Source organism: Notolepis coatsorum (assembly GCF_963971535.1).
Source record: "Notolepis coatsorum genome assembly, chromosome: 9".
NCBI classification, from domain to species: Eukaryota; Metazoa; Chordata; class Actinopteri; order Aulopiformes; family Paralepididae; genus Notolepis; species Notolepis coatsorum.
In genome coordinates, this window is record NC_140173.1 from 122,555,602 (window position 1) to 122,580,522 (window position 24,921).

Genomic DNA, 24,921 nt, shown 5'->3' on the forward strand with positions numbered 1-24,921 from the left:
CTAATCTTAACCTAACCCTAACCTGCAACCTAACACGGAACACAGAAACGCAAATGCTGTCGAGTCCTCACTGCTTATAAAAATAAACAGCACAAACTGACTACTTCCGGGTTTTACAGGTAACAAGACAAGGTACAAGCCCCGACGCACCGCCCACGCACAGTCAAACCGAGTACAAGCCCCGAAGTCCCGCCTCAAACCGAGTACAAGCCCCGAAGACCCGCCTCAAACCGAGTACAAGCCCCGAAGACCCGCCCAGACGTTGGGCTTGCGGCTCTGCAGATATACCCTATTGAAAAAGTGCACTGTTGTTGTTGGAGGTCCGCGCGCTCTCTGGAGACATCTGTTGGTGAAAATAGGGTTCTACTTGAGATGTAGAAATCAAACTAAACGATGTTCCGTTTAGGCTGTGAATAAAATATATGAATGAAATAAAACAACATACATTTTAAGAAATTAAATAAAACATAACTATATCAATTTGTGTTATGTTATAAAAATGTTTAATTGTATTTATCTTATTTTATCTGTAGGGTAGTCCGGGAGCAAATAATCTGAACATGTGAGATATACACCGGTAACCCATCTCTTCACTTAAAAAAAAACTCGAAGTGCATAGAGCTGTGGCCCTCTGGATAAACAGAGAAAACAAAAACACAAACGGTATTATTTATTTCTAAGCGTAACAAATATATGGCTATGTATTTCTACTGTAAATGCTATTTAGATTTCATACGAAACTCTGGGAAACGGATTGGTCGGCCACGGTTAACATCGTGGAGACGTGGATGACGTCAGCTGAAAACAACGGGACAAAAGCAGTCAGGGCCGCGTCTATGCTTTTACCTTTGGTAGGTCCACTGCTTGGGTAGATCATGTTTACCGTTCCTTTTAAATTCTTTATCATTGTTATTTTCTTCCTAAGTAACATTTCATGTTGTTATGTGGCGCCTACTGGTGATGGTCCACATACTATACCAGCAATTGCCAAATATTTCAGCACGAAAGGGAGGTATGAGGAAGTCAATCCATATCTAATCGAGGATATCCTTGCTGTCAACACATCTATTTTACAGCCTCCATCTGCAGAATGTCGCGAAATTCATTTGACTGCTATAATAAGGCATGGCACAAGGTACCCGACGGCCACAAATGTCAAGAAGATGCAGAAGCTCTACCACCTCGTCGTGCACAACGCGTCTGGCGAAGACAACTGGCTGCGTGAGATTCAGAACCACTGGAAGATGTGGTACACGGAAGACATGGATGGTCGACTTGTCCAGAAAGGTGTGGATGACCACAGACATTTGGCCGTTAGGTTGTCAAAGTTATTCCCTTCGTTGATATCAGAAGAGAAGCTTCGAAGTGAACACATAAAGTTCATAACCAGCTCAAAGCATAGGTGTGTGAACAGCACATTGGCCTTCAAGAACGGACTGTCGGAGCTTTGGAATGTTCAAGGTGAATGAATGAATGAACACTTTATTTAACAGATTGCAGAATGGGTACAATACAGTACGGCTCAATACATACAATTGTTAAGGGGATGCAGACCAGAGAAAGACGTTTGTCTTGTTTACATCAGGGTCCCCCATTTTCAATTCATAGTGACATGACATACTGTATACATATTCGACAACATACTGTAGCGTTCTGTCGTACCCGTATTGTTAGGAAGAATGAGGAGAGGTTTATGTTTCTTTTGGTTATTTAATTCCACTTCAATGAGTAACATACAGGTCAATACCTCACTCGTTAGGAACACACACAGCTTCCTCCTTCACGTCTATTTCACGAACACAACGTAACTTCCGGTGCCACCTCCTATCTCCCCGGGTGCGTGTTGCTTTTTAACAGCGGAGGAGTGCAAGAATGTGACCATGTGACCGCGGCAGCGCGAGAGAGCGGCAGTGCAGAAATAGGCTGTCTATTGCCATTCTCTAAGACAAACGCTAACCTTAACCAGCTCCTTAACAGCGCCTAAACTTAACCTTTCTAACCTTAACCAACTCCGAAACAATGCCTAACCTTAACCTTAACCATGCCTAACCTTAACCATAGAAAGAATATTGCCATTCTCTAAGACAAACTCTAACCTTAACCAGCTCCTTAACAGCGCCTAAACTTAACCTTTCTAACCTTAACCAACTCCGAAACAATGCCTAACCTTAACCTTAACCATGCCTAACCTTAACCGGCGAAAGAATACATGTTAAAAAAAAGAAAATTGATGGGATTCGAACTTGAAACCAACGGACCGCAGGACCGCCGCGCTGCCAGGTGAGCTAAGCTTCGAATGAGAATCATGGCGGTTTACGGCTAAATAATGCCGCAAGCTCTGCCGCTCCGCTCTGCGGTTGCCGCGCCTGCCGCGGGGCGTGTCGCAGCCAATCAGGGAAAACGCGGAAGCATTCGGCGCACTCCTTCGCTGTTAATAAGCAATAGGCCCCCCGGGTACAGTGACACACAAGACCCCAGATCATTACACTATCCCCCCCCTTCTGAGCTCTCGCCCCGAGAGACACATCAACACATAGCACATTCCCAATAACATTTTCCATTTCAAGCAGAACACACTTTTTTTCTTTTTTTACACAAAGTCCTTGAAACGACCTGGCGGCAGCCTCCGCCTCTGTGGACGCGTTGTCCCTGCCCGAAGGACTGAATCGACCTGCTGCGGAACAGGAACCGTCCGGGGAGTGCCATGTCTGTCCCGCACAGGGAACACAGTCTGTGATTCTGAGGGGCCCCCCGTATGGGAAGAGGGGAAACCCCCCGCTGGTGGACCACGGTGCACTCCCCTCGAACGGCGGTTACATCCGGGCCCAGTGGTGGTCGGAACATTGTCTCTAGGTGAGGCCGCTGGGAGGGCTGGGTCTTGCAGTGGGAGGCAATCCCCTCTGTACGGGGCCAGTCTGTCTCTGAAGAGCAACTTTCCTCCCCCTGAGCGGCAATTGTACCCTGTATACCACCTCCCCCACCCTCTCTAGCACCCTACATGGCCCCTGCCAGTGACAGTCAAGTTTAGGGCACCGCCCCCTCTTCCTCCGAGGGCTATACACCCAGACCAGTTCCCCGGCCTGGAAATGCCTCCCCTTAGCCCGCACATCATAGTTCCCTTTTTGTCTCATGCCCGCCTTTTCCAGCTGACCCCGGGCAAAGTTGTGGGCGGACTCCATTCGATCCTGGAGTCTCCTGGCATACTCCCTCCCCGGGGTACAGGGGGAGTGTCAGGGGGCTTGCCAAACGCCACCTCCGTCGGTGTCCGGAGCTCCCGGCCCAGCATGAGCAGTGCTGGCGTGCAGGAGGTGGACTCCTGTACAGCGGATCGGTATGCCATGAGAACGAGGGGGAGGTGCGTGTCCCAGTCTCGCTGGTGCTCTGCTGTGAGAATGGCTAGCTGCTTGCCCAGAGTCCTATTGAACCTTTCCACTAACCCATCACTTTGTGGGTGCAGAGCAGTGGTTCGGGTCTTCTTGGTGCCTAGCTGCTCGCACATGGTGGCAAAAACATGTGACTCAAAATTTCTCCCTTGATCGCTGTGGAGGGTTTCCGCTGCGCCGAACCGACTGGACATGCCCTCCACCAGCGCGTCAACCACAGTCTTGGCCTCCTGATCCGGCAACGCATATGCCTCCGGCCATTTGGTGAAATAGTCCATGGCGACCAGCACGTAGCGATTGCCATTGTCCGTGCACGGAAACGGCCCCATAACATCCACCGCCACTCTCTCCATGGGGGCTCCCACCCCGAGCTGGAGTAGTGCGTGGGACTGATCAGGTGGGCCCTTGTATGCTGCGCAGAGGTCGCAGCGGCGACAGAAATCCTCTACGTCCCTTTTTATCCGTCCCCAGTAGAACCCCTGACGGAGGCGGCGGAGAGTCTTTGTGATGCCAAAGTGCCCAGCCCCCACGGTGCCATGGGAACTTTTTAACACAGTCTCTCTCATTGCTTTGGGGACCACCACCCGCCACCTGTTCTCTCCCGTAGCCGGCTCCCTCCACGCTCTCTGTAGAACCCCGTCCCACACCCGCAGAGCCGCAAAGTCTGCCCACAGTCCCTTTGTAGCAGTGGTGCCCCCTGCCACCTCCCCCCAGGGTGGCTTCTGACCTGACTCTACCCATTGCAAAACAGGTTTTAAATCAGGGTCCTGCTCTTGCTGCGTTCGCCACTCCGCTTCTCCGATCACCTGCAGCTCCCTGCAGACCGGCCCGTCGCCCTCGTGCTCGGGGCATATTGTTACCTCCTCCCGGAGCTCTCTCTCTCTTGCCTCCCTCTTCTCACAGTATCAACACCCCTCCGGAGCACAGGGCCGTCGGGACAGGGCGTCAACGTTGGTGTGGCGGACGCCGGCCCTGTGCTCAACGGTGAAGTTGAAGTCTGCCAGCCTCTCCAGCCAGCGGCACACTTGCCCCTCCAGCTCTCGAAAGGACGTCAGCCACTGGAGAGCGGAGTGGTCAGTTCTGATTGTAAACGGCGGCCCACAGAGGTAGTACCTGAAGTGTTTAACTGCCTCAACGACAGCCAGAAGCTCCCGGCGGGTGACGCAGTAATTCCGCTCCGCTTTGTTGAATGTGTGGCTGAAGTAAGCCACCGCTCTTTCTCCGTCCGGCCCCACCTGAGACAGCACGGCCCCCATACCCACGTTGCTGGCATCCGTGTCCAGGACAAACGGCAGGGAGGGGTCTGGGGGTCGAAGCACAGGTGCTTCTGTTAGTCCTTTTTTTAGGAGGTCAAACGCCTGCTGACACTCAGGCGTCCAGGTGAAGTCAGCGCCTTTCTCCTTTAGTCGAAATAGGGGCTCAGCGATGCAGGAGAACCCCCTCACAAACCTCCTGTAGTATGAGGCGAGCCCCACAAAGCTCTCGAGCTGCTCTTTGTCTGCGGGGGTGGGCCACTCTTTCACCGCCTTTATCTTCCCCTCCTGCGTGCTGATGCCCTCTCCCGTCAGTTTGTGTCCCAAGAACTCCACTTCTCTCCTCATGGAGTGGCACTTGTCGGGGTGAAGTTTCAGTCCTGCCTCGGCTATCCTGACCAGGACCCGTCTCAGCGTCTGGAGGGCCGCCTGGAAGGAGCTGCCGTGGGCCAGTATGTCGTCCAGGTACACCACGCACTCCTCTGGAGGAATGCCAGCCAACACGCTCACGGTGGTGTAGTGGTTAACACTGTCGCCTCACAGCAAGAAGGTCCAGGGTTCGATTCCCGCTTGGGGACCAGGTTTCCATGATGCCAGGTACCCAGGTGGGGTATCTCCCAGGCCTTTCTGTGTGGAGTTTGCATGTTCTCCCCGTGCTCGCAAGGGTTTCCCCCCCGATAAGATAAACCCAATGGAAAAACATGCACAACAACAGATCGCTAACGCTGTGGCGTCCTTGACGAAGACGGACAGGAGCACTTGGATTGGTCCCCTGGCGCAGCTCACGTTGATGCCTGTCTGCTCCCGGCTGCCCTTGGGGGGGAAGGACGACGGGATGGGTTAATCGCAGAGACGAATCGCATCGGCGATTCTAAAGAGACAATGCATGCGTGTGTGTTCCGGTGTGTGTGCTAAAAAAACGAACCACTGTGTGTACCGCTAAAACATTGAGTGTCGTTGCATGCCGAATAAAGACCTCCGCAACAGGTCCTGCATTATTATTATTATTAGCCTTTCAAACGTGGCTGGGGCGTTACACAGCCCGAAGCTGAGGACACGGAATTGCCACAGCCCCCTCGGTGTGCAGAAGGCTGTCTTAGGTTTAGACTCTGGGTCGAGGGGCACCTGCCAGTAGCCAGCCCGTAAGTCTAGTGAGGAGAACCAGGACGACCCAGCCACTGTGTCCAGCGCCTCATCAACATGGGGCATCGGGTAAGAGTCTTTCTTTGTCACCTTGTTCAGTGGTCTGTAGTCGACGCAGAATCTCATTTTGGAAGTGTTCTTCTTCTTTACCAACACCACTCCCGAAGCCCAGGGACTGGCAGAGGGCTCTATGATGCCCGCCCGCTGCATCTCATCAATGGCGCACTCTGCAGCTTCTCGGTACGCCATGGGAAGGCGGCGGGCTGGTGATCTGATAGGCCGGGCGTCCCCTGTGTCTATTTGGTGATGCACCAAGTGAGTGCAGCCAATTTCAGCATCTGTCAGTGCAAAAATGTCCTTGAACTCATTTAGCAACTGCCACAGCTCCTCTCGCTGTTCCGGCTCCAAGTGGCCACCGTTGCGTTCCCATATGCCCCTCACAACTGCTAGCCTGTCAGCCTCTTCCTCCATGTTAGGCTGCGCCAGGGGGAGGGGGCCCCCGGGTGTAAATGGGGCTGCTGATGGGGACAGGGGCGTACTGCCAGCAGGGGAAGGGAGCTGCCTGTCAGGGGCAATGGGCATGGGGGGTGAGCGTTCAGCCGTCGAGTGGGCAGGGGAATATCTCAGGCGGGTATTCCGGGAGCGGGAGCTACCGTGACTGTCCAGGGGGCTTGCAGAATGAAACTGTGTCTCTGCTGCCCTCACTGCCAGTGGCGCTGACCTCGGAGGAAGTGGGGGGGATATCATCTCAACAGTGGGGCCCCCAGGGAAACTCAATGTGTTCTCCCCCAGGTCCAGCAGGCATTGGGCAAACTTCAAAAAGTCTAGCCCCAATATGCAGGGGTCCTGCACCTCTGCCACCCACACCCGGAACTCCACCGACAGGCCCCCCACTGTTATGACCACCTTTCCCTTCCCCAACATGGGGGCTAGCTCACCAGTCACTGTCTTCAGCTGCACCGACGTCTGCTCCAGCTGTGTCCCCACCGGGACCATGTCGGGCCTCATCAGCGTCGCCGTCGAACCCGTGTCCACCAGGGCCGAACACGGCGCCCCAGCCAGGGTGACGGGAACATAGCAAAAATTGCCTGCATGCGTCCAGCCCACTACCATGACTGACTCAGTGTCAACGTCTGCTTCTGGAGGGAGTAGAGCCCCACCCCCCCGACTGTGCTGATTGGCTCCCTCCGCTGGAGGCAGAGCAGCATGGGACATGGCGCCAGGGATCTGCTCCGCCCCATCTACACGGACCCCCTGCCGTTTCCCTGCCTCTCCTGGCGATTGCGGCAGTCCCTGCGGAGATGCCCGGGTTGGCCACACCCCCAGCAGCGCATGGGCCCCGGTGAATGAGCCGCACCTCCTTGTGGTTGCAATGTTACGGCACGCACCAGCTCTGTCATCCGCTCCATCATTGCGCCCACCCACTCCGGCTCCCTTGGGCCGCTCTCCCTCGCAACCCTCACCATGGGAGGGGCCTCCCTCACGCCCTCCGGTGTGGTCTCGCCCCGCAGGTCTTCTCTCTCCAGCGCCAGCTCCAAGGCTCCCTGCAGCGTGCTCGGGTGCCGCAGCTGAACCCGCTCACACAGGTCTCGCGGCTCGATGGCGCGGACAAACTGATCCCTGGCGTACTCACTCAACACCGCGGGGGGGTGGCCGTATGCCCGTCTCGTGAGTGTCTCAATGTCAGTTGCCAGTGCACGAAGGGACTCACCGGGCCGTCTGTGCCGGTTACATAGCTCTGTGACCACAATGCTTTTATTGTCACATCGACCGAAACGCCTCTGCAGCGCCCCCACCACAGCTCCATAGTCTCTCAGCTCTTCCGGTCCCAGTGCAATCAAACATGCCAGGGTATCATCCGTGAGGGACAAAACGAGACGGGCAGCAATTTTTTTTATTGTCCATCGGCCAGCCATTCAGTTCGGCTGCCAGCTCAAATTGCATAAAAAACGCCTCCAGACTGCCTTTACCTGAATATTTCAGCGCCTGGTCTGCTCTCCATCCGCCGTGTGCACCTCCACATGGTGCCACGCTCTGCATGTCATTCCTACCGGATGCCGCCGGGTGGAGTACCGGTGCCGCCGTCGCGTGGCCATCACTCTCCCGTCCTCCGAGATTGCCAACCCCGACTTCGGCAGCGACCTGCATTCTTTCCAGGTCTGGAAGTCCACTTGACAGACCTTCATCCTCCCTCTCCTGTTTAATCTCGTGGCGTGGCTCTTCTTTTGCCGTCATTGCTAAGCTAACGTGACGTAGCTAGCCAAACAGCGGAGCTCCCCAGGGTACACAGTGCGCGTCAATCAGAGTTCACTGATCCCACTTCAGACACCAAATGTAGCGTTCTGTCATACCCGTATTGTTAGGAAGAATGAGGAGAGGTTTATGTTTCTTTTGGTTATTTAATTCCACTTCAATGAGTAACATACAGGTCAATACCTCACTCGTTAGGAACACACACAGCTTCCTCCTTCACGTCTATTTCACGAACACAACGTAACTTCCGGTGCCACCTCCTATCTCTCCCGGGGGGAAACACACCCCCGGGTACAGTGACACACAAGACCCCAGATCATTACAATACATATGACATGACATTTATGGCATAGGGACATACATGACATACAGCCAGGTATATAGTACTGTTACATTTGTGACATATACGATATGCAAATATACAGTACTGTTACCCATAGATCCTAACAGAATATATACATATGATGGGGAGGAGACTGTACATTAGGAGGGGGTGGGAGAAAAAATATACATACGGTGGGGAACAAATATAATACATAAGGTGGGGAGGAGACTGTCTATTAGGAGAGGGGGGGGGGGGGGGGGTTGGGTCTAATGTCATATGGATTTTCACAACAAAGGTGTACAGTCTATTTGCAATGACCTACTTCCTTTTGTCCAACTACAGATAAAGAGTTTGACCATATGGTGAATGATGCCCTGATGAGGTTCTTCGACCAGTGCACTAAGTTTGTGAAGGATGTTGCTAAAAACCCCTCAGCTATGGCAGAGCTTGACAAGTTCAAGTTGGGACCAGAGATGAGGAGGGTCGAGGAGAAGATTGCAGACCGTCTTGGTGTCCAGTACAATCTCATTACTGCAGGTATCTAATCTATAGATATACTATACACACATCAATACATTTAAGATGTATAGGCCTATGCTTTTTGTATGTTGCTCTCTGATGCAGTTACCCTTCTCCATAATCCCCTTGGAAGTTTTCATTTAGTGATCCCCAATATATGGTTAAAAACAAAAAATTGGACGTTTATTTTTGGTGTTGTCACTAGGGGTTGCAACATTTTGGGAATATTCAAAGTTGGAAACTTTCCATGGGGATTAACAGGAACATGTAAAAATGGAAATATAGGGGTTATTTGCACACGCTGTTATGTTGTTACCATGTCATATGCAGATATAAACATATACATTTCTACCCTATCATAAGCAGACATAATTGCAAACCCTCTAACTAGAAATGAAATAATCTACAATTTAGTTATTAATTGAACTTGAATTAAATGAGTTGACTCTTTGCATTGTATTATATATTGTACTGGAGTGCTCTGCCTCTGTCAAAAAAAGCAAATGGGTTCTGCATGCATTTTAATATCTCTTATTACTCGGGATAATATACCACAAAACTGAACGTTATTGGCATATATTGGAGCGCAGTTAGTTTGTCTCCCCTATTTTGAGCATTTAGCAACAATCAGATTTGAAATCAGTTTCAAAATGGCGGCACTCTGGCAGGAATAAGAAACCTACTGTACATACAGTAGATTTCATTATCTGTTCTTATGCACGCCTGGTGATACTAAATTCAAATTGAATTTGGGCGTTTGAAAGATAAGATATATAATAAGGTCATTTATAAGCCTGCTATTCTATATTCTATAATAATATTTCAAATTGCATTGGTCCGGATGGGAGAATTCAGCACTGTATCTACAAAACCTTCTGTTTAATCATCTTCCCTTTATTAATTTCCTTAGATTTTCTGTACATGTGATCTCAAGAAGGTACTGAACAAGCTCAGTGGCAGTCTTTCATGTCTGGTCATTTTTAGCATGGTGTTATTCACTGTCAAAGATGCAAAGACAAATCATAATTCATATTCTCCTTTGTGGGAGGGGACACCTGACTCGTTTACCAGGAGGGCTGCTGAGGGGAAGAAACGTAAGGTTATGTATATAACCAAGTTCTATGAATACTGGTGACGCTCAGCGCCATCTGCACTAACCTCACTTCGTGCACAGCACTGAATAAAAATCCACAATGTACCTTTACATACCAGCATCCGTCTGGCCACACCCCTATCCGCTACCTTCATAAGAAGGTGTGTGGTCACCTACTCGCCTCCTTCCCAAACTTTCACCACAAGGCGAGGTCAAGGGCCGCAGTGGCGTCCCGCCGCTGAGCGTCACCAGTATTCATAGAACTTGGTTATATACATAACCTTACGTTCTATATCATACTGGCTCCGCTCAGCGTCATCTGCACTACAGGAGCTGAGCGGGAGCCTGAAGCTCGACAAATGTACCCCGCTGAGGCCCCCCACAACCATCAGACCGGAGAGGACCGAGCCCCCCGACCCTCCCTAATGGAGGATACCCTCCCTATTGGAGGACGGGAGGGAGACGGATCCGACCGTGCGAAGAGAAACTCGAGCAACTCAACGCACAGGGTGAGCAGACCGTGGCTTGACCCCACGACTACGCACACGCACAACCCGCATGCCACCAGGGAACGAACGGAAGGAACAACCCTCGTTACTGCCCCCAAAATCACGGGGTCAAGAGCAAACTCAACCCCGTGGCAAGGCCGTAGCAGCGGAGCGCGAAGGAAGACCCAGACCCACTGAAGGGACTGGATCCCCCGGAAAAAGGGGGCCTGGAGAGGTCAATGACGCCAAAGCATCAAGACCTCACCAGGCGGTCACTTAGTGACACCGCCCCCCACATCACCAGCGTATTCGGACAGGGCCCCTCCTAGAGCGAGCCCTTCCCCCCACTAGTTCGCCGCCTGGCACACTGACCCTGCAACACAGGCAGTCAGCATGGCCGTAACTTGAAGCACTCAAAAGACTATACTACAGCGGAAGCAGGCAGCGCACCGGGGAGACGACCCCAGAGGGGTCGATCCCTTAAACCAGGCAGCAGGCGTTTGACCCGAGCCTGGAGCACTGCGGACGAGACAGGCGCCAAAGGGGTCAACTGAAAACAGCACCCCGGCGGAAGGGGCGTATGCTGGCATTGTTGCGCACCATGACAAAGCCTCCACCAAAAAACCCCGACCCAGAGGGGTCGAGGCAGAGAAGGCTGACACGATTGGCAGACGTCATGAACGTGCAGGGGCACACTCAACCGGGTAACCCGGGAGTTGACTCTGCTCCAACACACCAGGGAATCAACCACCCTCTTGGTACCACATGCGGTGGTTGTTCCTATAACCCCTCAAGAAAAAACTCAAACACACCTGCGGGTATACACTGGCTATACCGCAGTACAAGTGTTTCAGTTTTCAAAAAAGGGTTATTCCAGGCCTACGGGTCAACGAAACATTACTTCGGACCGGGCCCGGCGGCTCGGGAAGCACACAGGGTCACCAGAGGAGGTCCAAAAGACCACCCCAACAGCCCCCTCTTCGCCATGCGTGAGAGAGGAGCGAAAAGAAAGGAGAACCAGCCCCTTCATGATAATGCCAGGTACAACATGTACCCAACAAAGGGTCTCCATAACGCCCAACCCTGTGACACCCGGGCCGACCCGGGTGTCACAGGGGCACAAGTCCCTCAGGGTACCAGAACAGCAGATCTGCGTCCCCGGCGGACAACGGGTTAACTGACCTGGACCAGCGTGACCAGAACCAGTCCCGTGCCCTAACCACGCCGACATCCCCACTCCAAGAGAGGGGGTAGGTACGCGTGTCAATCTAAAACATGAAAAGAGGGCGCCACCCAGACGGTCCCATTCGTACCGCGCTCAGTGGCCCACCCCAAGGGCGTGAGACCCCTCTACCTATGTTCTGATCTATTCCGTTAACATCCCCCAGACATGAACGAGAATCCGTCGAGACCTAGTAACAGGCGCTCGGAAGAGAAAAACCCCCATCCCAGTTGCCCTATAAAAACGCTGTTTTAATAACGAGCAACCAAGGCGTACTAGCCTCCTGCGTGATTCTTATTTGAAACACCCCGAGCCAGCACTATGTACGCGTCGAGACCCAAACACATCAATGGATAGTCTAACCAGACACCAGACATTGGTCCTTCAAGTCGCCTGGGAGAACGACAAGGAGTTGTCGTGCTTTATATTCTTCACTCTTTTTATTATTAAAAAGAAAGAAACACAGACTGACGTGAATCCCACGTGACGCGGCCGAGGGTAATTTTTTTTTACATTCTTACATCCCGCCACCCTCACCACAGAGAGGAGACGGGAATCCTCAGAGAGACTTCCCACGTGAGCCACAGATTGAAAAGTCACGGTAACATTGAGCCATGTGACCAACAGACTCAAGTTACACGTATATCGAGCGTAGTAGAACAGTAAGTTCCTACGCTCTGCCCCGACAACTTGACAATGACAGACCCTACATACGGGTCTGAAAAAAACTCACGGAAGCCGTCGTCCAATAGAAACGTGCCTAGTGACGTTTTCTATGACGGGGGGAAACCCATGACTCAACCGCCCGTGATAGGTGCGGAGTCAGGGAAACCCCCCCCCCCCCGTGCCAAGCTAACGGCTTGGCCCTGACCGAATGAAAAGAGAGTCCAAGAAACCCCCGACCAATCAGAAGAGGGAAGGAGGGGTTTATCCGGTACCCCCTCGCAAGCCCAACCCTTGCATACGACAACAAAAAATAGCCATATGATACCTTAAGTAGCCAGTATGCTAATGAACAGCGCAAAGCTAATTCAATGCACGCTAGCCACAGACAAGTCTGTGAACAGGGTTTATAACAAGTCCAAGTTATGTATGTGTGAACCCGACACCCGTGTTTATGTTGCAAGACACAGAAAATCTGATAGAGAGACAGAACGGCCTGAACTGCGGTACCTTTTCACACACGAGCATTACTGCAGACCAACACAACAGTGTTGCGGCTCAATATCACTGTTTAAGCAACAGAGCACACAACTAACCTCTACCTTTATGTGAAGACCTAACCTTCAGGTCGAGGCAGAAAAAACCTTTTTCAACCGAGTGTAAGCTGCAGGCCTTGCTTAAGCTCTAACATGAATGTAGCGACCAACAAGACTTAAAGTCTAGCCCTCCTATCAAACCCACACTAGCGAAAGGTTCACACGACGTATCCAGTGGTGCGTTCCTGAAATCAACTGGGATTGCACGCACCTAATGGCGCCACGCACGCTCCAGGCGCGTGTGCGCGCTCCCGCGAATGCGCATAAATGTCCCCTCGCTTGAGCACAGACTACAGACAGTGCCTAATTGCCTCTACGAATGGAATGTAACACATGTCATTCACAACAAGTTAGGTGTGAATGTATCTGAGAACGTATTTAACACACCTGACGACCGGCGCTATTGATATGCAATTAGCGAGTACTTATCTGGGCTTGCACGTAGTGCACCCCCGTCCCATGAAGAACGCATGCCTGGTCGTATCCCCATCATATGTTTAGTGAATAAACACACAGTTTGTAACAAAAAATAGGGGAGGGACTCTTTATTTCTCATAAACAAAATCATATTTGGGCCGGGAAGGGAACGGGGGGGGACCACAGAGGGAAAAAGAAATTTTTTTTCAGCAACGCCTGCCACGAGCCGCTCGGGACTTGCCACCCCGGGGAGCCCCGGAGGGACGGTAAAGGATAGGAGGCTGGTCACGACGATCCCTACCGTCAGCTCCGGGCGTAGATGGGCCGGCTGCAGTGGCGGAGGCGCCCTCTCTCCTCCTGGCCTTCTTTGCCGAAGGTCCAGCAGTGGCGGTGGTAGCAGCGGCGGAACCCCGACGACGAGCCTGCCGTCTGACTCCACCGGCGACATCGGGCGGGGGGAAATGAGGCTGGAGCACGGAACGCTCCTCCTGCATCTCCCTGCAGGTCGAGGTCATCAACTGCAGTGCTGACCCGAAAAGTCCAGCATCAGAGAGGGGTGCCGTCAGAAGTGGAGTCCTCTTCCTTTCCGGCACACGCGCCTGCTCCAGCCAAAGGTGGCGCTGGACTAGTGGCCAGGGCGCGTACTTTCCCAGCGGCGATGGCCTGCGGCTGGATCAGATGCAGGATGGCTCCTGCCGACTGGGCGAGCTGATCATGTTGCAAATCAGTCAGCTCCGTACCGCCCGTCAGTATCCCGGACATGAATCTCGCCAGCTGCGCGATGTTAGAAGTGGCAGCCAGAGATTGAGTCGCAGAGAGAAATGACTGGTCACTCCAGAAAGCCAACCGCCTCGCCGATTTCCCTTGGGGAACCGGCTTCCGTAACGGCTCCCACACCACCTCAGGACAAAGGAGAGCTGCCATCGGCCTATCAAGCCGAGGCACCCCCTCCTTCATGCCGTCTACCAAACCCACCACCCTCGTGACTCGCACGTAGGCGGGGTGAGGCCCATGATGTGGGAGACCACCTGTCCCTGACGGACGTAGGCCTCCATCGAGGGGAAAAATGGACAGACAACGCCCATCTCTCTCACAGGACGGCGTTGCCATAGATGACCTATGAGATCATCAGGGACAGGAACAGGCAGTGGCTGCGGCAGTGGCACGCCGTTTGCGACTGCCGCCGCCGCCATGAGCTCGGGGAACAAAGCATGCAGTTCCCCCTGCATACTTTCCCCCACCGAGCTTGCGTCCCTCACATGCAGCAGACTACCGGTTAAGGAGCCACATTCTGATGTGGCTGATAGCAGGGCATCCCGCCGCCGAGTCGGAGGTTCTAACCCAACATCCGCGTACGAGGAACCCCAAGGAGACCTATCACCCCCCTCCAGTGTTACCTGGACGGGCGGCGGACATGTCTCCACCGGGGCGTCGAACAAGAACCTGTCCGCTTCAACCATGTAGTCCTCTGTTTCCATTGGCCATGGAGAATCAGACGCATCCTCATCCGGCTCCAGCAACTCACCAAAACCAGGCCGTTTGCGTCTACAAGCCACCATCTTACGACGGGAGCGAGCCGACGCAAAAAGTTTGCGTCTCAAATCCTCCGCCACCAGAGGAGCCGGCCGCCCAACAGCGGACGACTCTCCGGAGGCAAAGGAACCAGAGCCGGAACCAGGCCATCGCACAGGGGACGGCGCTGGTGCACCAGCTCCTTGGAGAGGCAAACTATCTATCGGACCCCTACCGGGCGCGGCTGCCGACCACAAAAGAGGCCTCAACCCCGCTCCAAGACGCACGACAGAGGAGGCAATGGAGAACCGCTGGTGAAGGGTAACGTTGCTATCGCGACCCTCCGAGGTAAACATTATGACTTAGCTTTTTTCTTTTAAAATTTATGAGAGAAAGAAAAAAGCAAGAAAAAATGTAAACACGTAACTCAACTTTCTTCAGCTAAAACAACCTTGTCAAGTGGGGTATACAACAGGCACTTCCTTGTGGTGAAAGTGAAGAAGGAGGCGAGTAGGTGACCACACACCTGCTTATGAAGGTAGCGGATAGGGGTGTGGCCAGACGGATGCTGGTATGTAAAGGTACATTGTGGATTTTTATTCAGTGCTGTGCACGAAGTGAGGTTAGTGCAGATGACGCTGAGCGTAGCCAGTATGATATAGAACTGAGTCTATGGCGGGACTTTAATGTCTTGGGCAGCCGTAGCCGCCTGCCGTGGGTGAGCATGATGAAGAGGCCGTGACCCGGGTGGGCGGGGTCTGCCATGATCTTCCTCGCCCTCCTCAAGGCACTGGTGGAATGTAGGGACTCAAGGGAGGGAAGGGGGCAGTCGATCACCTAGGGCTGTCGCGGTATGACATTTTCTCACCGCGGTTGTGTGTGTGGCTAATCACCGCGGGATGCGGTGGTACCGCACTTCTATTCAAAAAGATTAAAATGTTTCATTTTTTTTATTATTATATATTTTTTTATATACCTGTATATATATTTTAGAAAAGAATGCTAAGGTCGTAGGAGTCCCGAAACTATTTTTTTGTTATCCACTTTTTCTCCCATTTTTCTATATTTTCTCCCATCCCAATTTCGTATCATCCAATTCAACCCTCCCCTGTCACGAACGCTGTTTCTTGCCTCCCACAAGCCGGCTGCAATGTGGACTAAGTCATACATAGCACAAGTCCCCTCCGGTACTTGAGGTAACAGCAGTCGCATCTTTTCACCTGCGCAGCTCGATCTCTCAGTGGCGAGGAGTAACGCGTGGGAGGCTCACGCTGCCCCCGACACTTCCTGATTCTACTGCGCACCAACCGACCTGTAGGAGTCGCTGTCCACAACGCCCGATCCCCACCCATCAGTTTCCCACCCCCTAATACGGCCAATGTGTATTAGTACGGACGACCAGCTAAACTGAAAGCAAATGTGGAGAGCTGGGCTTGAACAGGCAAGCCCAGCGTCTCCAGATTTCGTGGCGAGCGCCTTGCCCACTACGCCACGTAGCCGCCCGTCAAGTCCCGAAACTATTTTAAACATGTTTGATAATCTATCCATTTGTCCCTCAACGTTCTGAAATGTGATAAAAGTAGATTAGGGTGTTGCCTGCTCCTTTAACACATTCTGTGCCACACAGTTTGCCCATCTTATACCAATCTCTGCAGTGCTGTAAGCCTATGGAGTCCCTCACCTTCTTTGCAGGGCTATAACTTTTTAAATATTATAGCTGTATCGACATTACTATGGCCCATTCAACATCGGGTATCTATCATTCCGGATGTGGGAACGTTATATTTTTCCATTCATACATTGTCGTGTTAGTACCGTCGTGAATATAAGTATGTTTTTAGAGTGTACTGTCTTGTACTGTCCTTCAAGATACAAATTAAAATAAAATGTCTTTATAAATTAATAAATTCTGTGGAATTAACCAATAGACATAATGTCAGTATCATCAATTCTTCCCATAGTCGGTTTACTTCAGTTGTGCTAGTACTCAAGTACATGTACCTAAGTATGACAAAGTATTTAAGCCTTGTATTGGCCTGATACCAATGTCCGTATCTCTGCTCCACGATGAACAAATTAACACCACACACATTGTACTATAATGAAATGTACACAAAAAAAATTATATGACTTTGTAGGCTCTCAGTTGTATGGATTTAGCTGAATGTATCTTTCAATGATTTTATGATACAGTCATCTCTAACATTCTTTATCTGTCCCCCTCAGATATGGCTGAAGCTGCATTCTACTTGTGTGCTTATGAGTTTGCCATCAAGACTGAGAACTCCCCCTGGTGTCGACTCTTTGATGAGGTTGATGCACAGGTATTCCAAATAAACTGCACTGTAAACTGACCATAGGCCAGAACCAGAACCCTCCCGGATATTGCAATTCTGCTATCATAAGAATAGCGCAAATTCAAACAAACCCCACAATGTTTGTGTCAGCGTGCAAATTTGACCAATCATCACAATATTTCAACATAAAATGGTCATTCTGCTCGCAATTTTCTGGTTCCCTGCGATATTTCAGCATAAAATGGTCAAGCTGCTTGCAATTTTTTGGCTCTGATTCGCACGGCCATTTTACTTTGCTTTGCCTAAACGGAAATAGCAATTTCTTTTTCATGGACTCGCAATTTTCACAATTCCCCACAATTTTCTCACAATCAAAAAACTTTAGCAAACTAAATTGTGATATTTGAGAAAAGCTTTTTTTGTCACAATAATATCTAACAAAAATATCCTAGTGGGTCTAATAGGCTTGCTGTACCAATGCAATCAGTAATGGTGATTATTCATTCTCTGGAAGGATGGTAAGTATAGGAAAGCCATTGACTTGCATATTTAATGGTTAATAACCACATTTGCTCTTGTTTATACTGTATATACCTTGAAGAATATTCGGTCCAGTCACTTGGCAGACTGAAAAGCACAATGCATTTAATTTTCTGTGTTGTCAGCTTGCACTTATACAACAAGGAACTGTAAGGGCCCGTGTCAACCGGGGTCGTTTTATGAGTTGTCAGCTCCTTTCTGTCATTCATTTCTATGCTACAGACGCGACAGGTCGCGCTCCTTTTCCCAGCGTCGAGTTTTAGCGCTCTCGGCGGCCAGCGTTTTTGGGCGGAGCACTCCCAGCGCATAAATTTGAAACTAGTTCAACTTTTGGAGAGGAGCGCGCTCATCAAGGTAACTTTTTTCGACCGACCAATCAACATCGAGCAAGTGGGGGAGCCGCGGGAAAACGCTCTGAGCTTCTTTTTTTTTGCTTTTCAAAGCGGTCCGTCTTGGAGAAAAACGTCCCCGGTGGACACAAAGCCTAAGGCACTATTCCGGTCACAAACAGTGTGTTGTGTCTTGTGTTACACACACTGACCTAACTCTCAGGTAGCCAGCTTGTAATTCTACCCCCACACAAAAAGAGATTGCTATCTTGGGAGTGTCTCCTTCAGTCATCTCACACAAAGCCCACCCCTTATATTGACGATATCTGATATACTGCTGTTTAACCCTCTCCGTGTACAATCTCATATATCAAGTTTCGAATTTTGAGAACTAAACACTCTGATGAAAACGTTTGACTGCTAGAATTTACCTCAAGCCCCGCCCTCTTTTTTGTCCAAGCAAGGGAAGCAACTAGGGATGTTCGATATTGGCCTTTTTACTGATATCCAATATACCGATATTGTCCAACTCTTAATTTCCGATACCGATATATGCGGGGTTTCCCCCCCAAAAAACTGAATCATTTCAGGTAATTAACATTACATATGTCTTGTTGTGGAATTAACACAACATTATGCATACTTTTGACAAAAGATTATGTGTTCTTACTTGCTTGCCTGGGTAAATAAAGGTTAAATAAATGTAAAACAAATAAATTAATAAAAAATTCATACCGATAATTTCCGATATTACATTTGAATGCCAATATCGGTAGGCCGATAATATCGGACATCCCTAGAAGCAACCATTGTGATTAGAGGTTTGAAGAAAAGAGGGCGTTCAAATAGGTAAATTCTAAAATATAATTTTGAGTTAAGAAAAAAATAGGAGAAATTCCAGAAAGGCAGCACCTGAAAGGTCTATTCTCTCTGGTTGCATCAACAGGTTATGGAGTATGCAAATGACCTGAAGCAGTTCTGGAAAAGAGGCTATGGTCATGATATCAACAGCAAGTCAAGTTGTATCCTCTTCCATGATGTGTTCAGCCGCCTGGACACAGCAGCCAGAGAGAGCCAGTGAGTTAACTCTTCTCTCTGCAATTAGTGTTGGGGCAAGGATAAACTATGTCCCAGCAAGGGAGCATAATCATAAATAGTTGTCGACCGATATGGGTTTATGGCGGATGTCGATAATGATATTTAGAGAGCATGGCTGCTAAATTCTTCTTCTTCTAGAAAACCAGCCTGGATTATTTTGAAACGGGGCAATGTTTATCTTGGGGTTGTGAACGAACGAGGGTATGTAGAAATGAATGGAGGTTATTTAACAACATGGACAGCATATTGCCTTGGCACAAGTTTATGCTATTCCAGAATGTCTCTAGTATTTTCCCCATTTTTTAATGCTTTGTTTTTCTTGCAATGATGCTTCAAACACTACCTCCCTGTTCCTCAGGTCCGGCGGTCAGGTGACCGAGGCCGTGACTATCCAGGTTGGTCATGCAGAGACACTCCTGCCCCTGCTGACCCTCTTAGGCTTCTTCAAGGACAGCGAGCGCCTGACCTCTGCCAACTACGCCGCGCAGGCCCAGCGCTCTTTCCGCACCAGTCACATGCTGCCATACGCGGCCAACCTGCTTCTGTTGCTGTACGACTGTGGAGAGGACGGCCTGAGGCTGCAGCCGCTGCTTAACGAGAAGCCCCTGGCCTTCCCCGGTATGGCCGGCCAGCAGGCGTCCGCGCCGCTCTACCGAGAGGTTAGGGAGCACTACAGGGAGCTGCTCCGGGGCTGTGACTTTGAGGCAGAGTGTCAAGTGTTTACACATCCTACTACAGTTTAGGGCAGACGGGCAACTGTGTTTACCGTAGGGATCAATGGGAGGACACTTTCTGTGCCTTCTTTCTGGAGGCCTGAATTATTCTCCAAATTGAGTTTTTTTTTGTCTCCATACTTCTCCTAGATCATTCATAACATGCCTAAGTGGTTAAATACACAATTCCATAGGCATAAAATAAAAGAATGTTGATTAAAAAAAAAAGGAATTCCATAGGCAATGGAGCAAGAAGTTGTCCACATTATTTCAGATTCAGATTCAGAGTTTTTATTTGCCACATGGAAGCAATACAATCATCATACAAAATCATAAATACAGTTCTACCATGGGCAAAAGGAGCAGGAAGAAGAATAAATCTTATGGTTACCTGCCCCCTCTTCTTAAACTAAACAAGGGTCAGTATTCGTTTCATTTGTTCATTTCAAACCATACAACCTATACAATACAAGACAACCACAAAACAGCACTACAACCACCACAAAACAATAGACAACAGCAACAACGGACACCACCCATGGTCCGAAAAGTGGGATGGAAGAAGCCAAGCCTGTGAACTTCCATTCCCCACACCCCGACCATCAACCGCTACACACACAACATGCAACACAGCTCCGCTTCCCACATTCCCCCGACATCTCAACAAGACACACATGAGTCTGACCAGTCAATACATATTTTATATACATACTCCTTTTAATGGCAAACATCATGTTCACCCTCCTCCTTATACCTTTCCAATATTCCTTTTTTTAACTTTCTTTTAAACTGGTATATGTTTTTACTCAATTTAACCTCCTCGTCCTATCCATTCCATAATCTTACTCCACAAACAGATATACACATAGATTTTAGAGTGGTTCTTACACCCGGTTGCTGGAGTTTCTGTTTCCCTCTAAGATTATAAATCCTGATTCCTACCCTCTCAGTGAACCGATATTGGATGGGGGTTGGAAGAGAGTTATGTGAAGCTTTGAACATGATTTCGGCAGTTTTAATTTTGATCAAGTCCCATAATTTAAAAGCTGATGCTTGTAAAAACAATGGGGTAGAGTGTTGGTTGTACTTAGCGTTGTACACAATCCTAATGGCCTTTTTTTGCAGAATATAAAGAGGTGATATATTGGAACGATAAGTATTACCCCATACTTCCAGACAATAATTTAAATATGGGACTACAAGTGCATGGTAGAGGATGAGAAGTGACCTTTGGTTGACAAAATTCTTGGATCGATACATAATCCCCACACAGTTGGCCATCTTGGATTTTACATGACTGATGTGTGGTTTCCATCTTATCCTGTCATCTATGATCACACCCAGGAATGTGGTTTGATTTACTCTTTCAATACATACATTGTCTATCATAACTTTCACTGTTATGTCACTATTGCGCTTTCCAAATAACATTAATTTAGTTTTACTCAAATTCAACGACAATTTATTCTCATCAAACCATTTTTTTAACTTGATCAACTCCTGTGTGATCACCTGCAAAAGATCCTGCAAATTCTGCCCTGAACCAATTATATTAGTGTCATCTGCAAAAATAATGAATTTCATGATGGATGATACTCTACACACACTCGACTGACAGCTGATGAATAAGACCAAATAACAATCTACCAATGAAGATAATGCCAATTGTCAATTGGGCAGCGGTTGCTTAACAAAAGTTGGTGGCCCCAACAGTTAAAAACCAAAGAGCCGGGCGCCCCAGTGGCGAACCACATAGCGCGCTCAGCCGCGACACGACCGACCCGGGTTCGACTCCCGAACCCGTCGTTATTTGCCGAATGTCTTCCCCCCACTCTGTCTCCCATTCTTCCTCTGTCTCTCTCTACTGGACTGCCCAGTAGAAATAAAGCGATAAAACGCCAAAAAATAAATCTTTAAAAAAAAACCAAAGAGCCTAGATCAGGAATGACGTTTCAAATTCAGCTATAGTGTACATTATCGTATTACTACTGCTGTATTACTTACTGCTGCAGGGCCATAATTAGCCTATTGTATGGATGTGGGTAAGACACAGGATAACTGGAATTAGCAATGATTTCTTTTGGCAAAATACTGTTATTATATATTTTTTATTTAATTACATGCTTTATAACAAGTTAACAGTATTGAATTTTGCTGTGATATAAAATGGGTCAAACTGTTTTGCTGATGGAAAAGTTTTTGTGCTAAAAATAAATGGACAAGAGCAAAGGAATGTGTCTGTTTTCTATTGTACTGTCAACCCGGGACCCAAAGTTATATATATTTCTCTCCAGAACATGAATATTGCTTTGATTAAATATGATTGGTTTCAGCTGCTTGGTTATTGAGGGCAGTAGCCTAATGGTTAGCAGTGTTTCCCACAGGATTTTCAGAGACTATGGGGGGTGCACCTCTGACCCTCTAGGGTTTGTGTGTACATTTTAAAGTTAAATCCATCAATCTGGTGCACTTTGAGAGCAAAATAAAGAGGCTAATAATAATAATGGATTGGATTTATATAGCGCTCTTGTCTGACTGACTGTTGCTCTGACTCAGAGCGCTTCACAGAGTCCATTATTCGTTCATACACAGTCATACCGGTGGTGGTAAGCTACAATTGCAGCCAGAGCTGCCCTGAGGCAGACTCACGGAAGCGTGGCGAATAATCAACGCCTACGGCCCCTCCGACCACCACCAACATTCATTCACATGCATACACATTCATACGAGGCAAGTAGGTTAAGTGTCTTGCCCAAGGACACAACGGCAATGGGATGGACATGGGCTTGAGCGGGATTCGAACCACCAACCCTTCGATCATTGGACGCCCCACTCTACCCCTGAGCCATGCCGCCCCATAGGCTAGATCTATGATGAACTTTGTGGTCAAAACACAAAATCGACTAGACTAGTGCTTCCCAATCCTCTCCTCGAAGCACCCCAGCCGTTCAATGTATTTGTTAAATTCCACCTCCAGCACACCTGATTCAACTTAACTAGCCCTTTATTAGTTGAATCAGATGTGCTGGTGGTGGAATTTAACAAATGCATGGGACGGCTGGGGTGCCTCGAGGAGAGGGTTGGGAACCACTGGACTAGAGCATACATTTGAGCCATCAAAGAAATTAAGCAAAAGTGGTTACCTGAGTTTAACTGGTTTATTTTTTTAGAAAATAAAGAAATATAGTGGATTACTATTACGACTACTACCACTGCCAATACTACTGATACAGCCCTATTGGCAAACTTTATATTTAAAAAAAAAAAAAAAATTTAAATACAAATTTTTTTTGGTTCATTATACAACTGTGGCAGGACTAGACCTGGGCATTGTACGGCCCGCGGGCCGTATCACCGGCCCACGAAAGATTACATGATAATAAAAAATACAAAAAAATTATAATTTTTTTTTTTTTTTACATTTTTTCTTTTCATGTCAACGTTCACACGCACAATATACGCCTACCTAGGATTTGACTTGATTCAACAACAAAGCAGTCAGGGCAATGGCAAGCCGAAAACCTTCGAGTGTGGTTTTTTTTTCACAACTGAGGTAGGTAGATTACATTTCTTTTATTTGCAATTAATTTCAAGGCAACTAGGCAGCAACAATCTCGAACACATGAAAACCCTGAAAGAAGTCAAACCATCAGCTGATCACCAGCACAGGTACTCATCCATGTTAGGAGCACTGCATGATGAATTTTCAAGGCGTTTTCAAGATTTCAAAAAGGTTGAGGATGAAATGCAGCTGGTTTCCTCTCCCTTTACCTGCAGTGTTGATAGTGCACCCACTGATGTTCAGCTTGAACTCATTGACCTGCAGTCTGATTCACTACTGAAAGAGCACTTTAAGTCAGCATCACTGCTAGAGTTCTACTCTGCTCTCAAGGAGGAGAACTTTCCAAACATGAGGAGACATGCTCAGAAGATGTTGGTTCTCTTTGGATCCACCTACATATGTGAACAGACATTCTCAGTCATGACGTTTACCAAGTCCAGGTACAGATCCTCAATCACTGATGAACATCTGGCAGCTGTGCTTCGCATCTCCACCTCAGACATGCAACCTGACTGTGATGGACTTGTTAAAGCTCAACAGAGACTGGATTTATCACACTGAATGGAAAAAAAAGAACTAAAGAACACCAAAATGTGGAAATATAACAAGTGAAATGGGACACTTGATATTTTTTTTTCTTTCTTTTGCACAGTTCTGAAAACATTAAATGTTTAATATAGGCATGTAAAGTAAAAAAGGCTACAAAATTGGGACACTTTTCTTTACACAGTTCAGTGACATGTCTTGTTTATTTTGGCTATAAGATGATGTGATGTCTTTAGAAAGCTAAGAAAATCCTTGTTTCAATAGTATATGAAACTCAAAATAATAACTTTATTTGTATAGCACTTTTTCATACATGCCCTTTGTTATTAATGTTTCACATTTTGTTTATCATTTTGGAAATAAATTCTATTTGAATAAATGATATTTTTGAAAGCTAACCTCACCTTTTAATTGCCAAATAATAACATACACTCTTACCAGGGGTCAAAACAATGCCATTTACTGCTTTTTATATAGAAATAAAATGTATATTATGCATAATTGAGTTTGGAATTTTGGCCCGGCCCTCCAACATATTTTCAGTTGCTCATTCGGCCCCCCGGGAAAAATAATTGCCCACCCCTGAATTAGATTATGGCGGGCCGCCACAGTCTAGGTAATTAATGCGAAACCCTGGATTAGAGGAACAGGCTTATTGGAATGTATCTCAAACCCCACCCTCTTTTTTTCTTCAAGAGGATGAAGAAAAGAGGGTTTGAAATAGGTCCATTCCAGGATCAGCTTGGGAAATCTGGGTTGTGGAACTGAATCTTCTTTCCTCAACTAGTGCCGAGGTGCCCTTGAGCAAGGCACTCCTATTCCTGCTCAGTGGCCAACAATGCACTAGTAGTTGTTGTAAAATAATATTTTAGAACTCAATATGGGGTTTAATACCGCCGCCTGGTGGTATGCGGCCGATGTCGCACTTCCTTTCTGACTCTGTATCATTGAAATTCCTCCGGGCGGAGT

The 24,921-nt window shown here is 48.6% G+C and overlaps 1 protein-coding gene across 1 annotated transcript; it reads left to right on the forward strand.

Annotated features, from left to right (window-relative positions):
• The first annotated feature begins 820 nt into the window (after positions 1 to 820).
• LOC311234063 (multiple inositol polyphosphate phosphatase 1-like) lies at positions 821 to 22,067 on the forward strand. Its single transcript, XM_084321158.1, has 5 exons — positions 821 to 1,461; positions 8,700 to 8,894; positions 17,094 to 17,191; positions 18,980 to 19,110; positions 19,490 to 22,067. The coding sequence occupies exons 1-5, from the start codon at positions 876 to 878 to the stop codon at positions 19,872 to 19,874; spliced, it is 1,395 nt and encodes a 464-aa protein (XP_084177284.1). The 5' UTR covers positions 821 to 875; the 3' UTR covers positions 19,875 to 22,067.
• Positions 22,068 to 24,921: the final 2,854 nt, after the last annotated feature.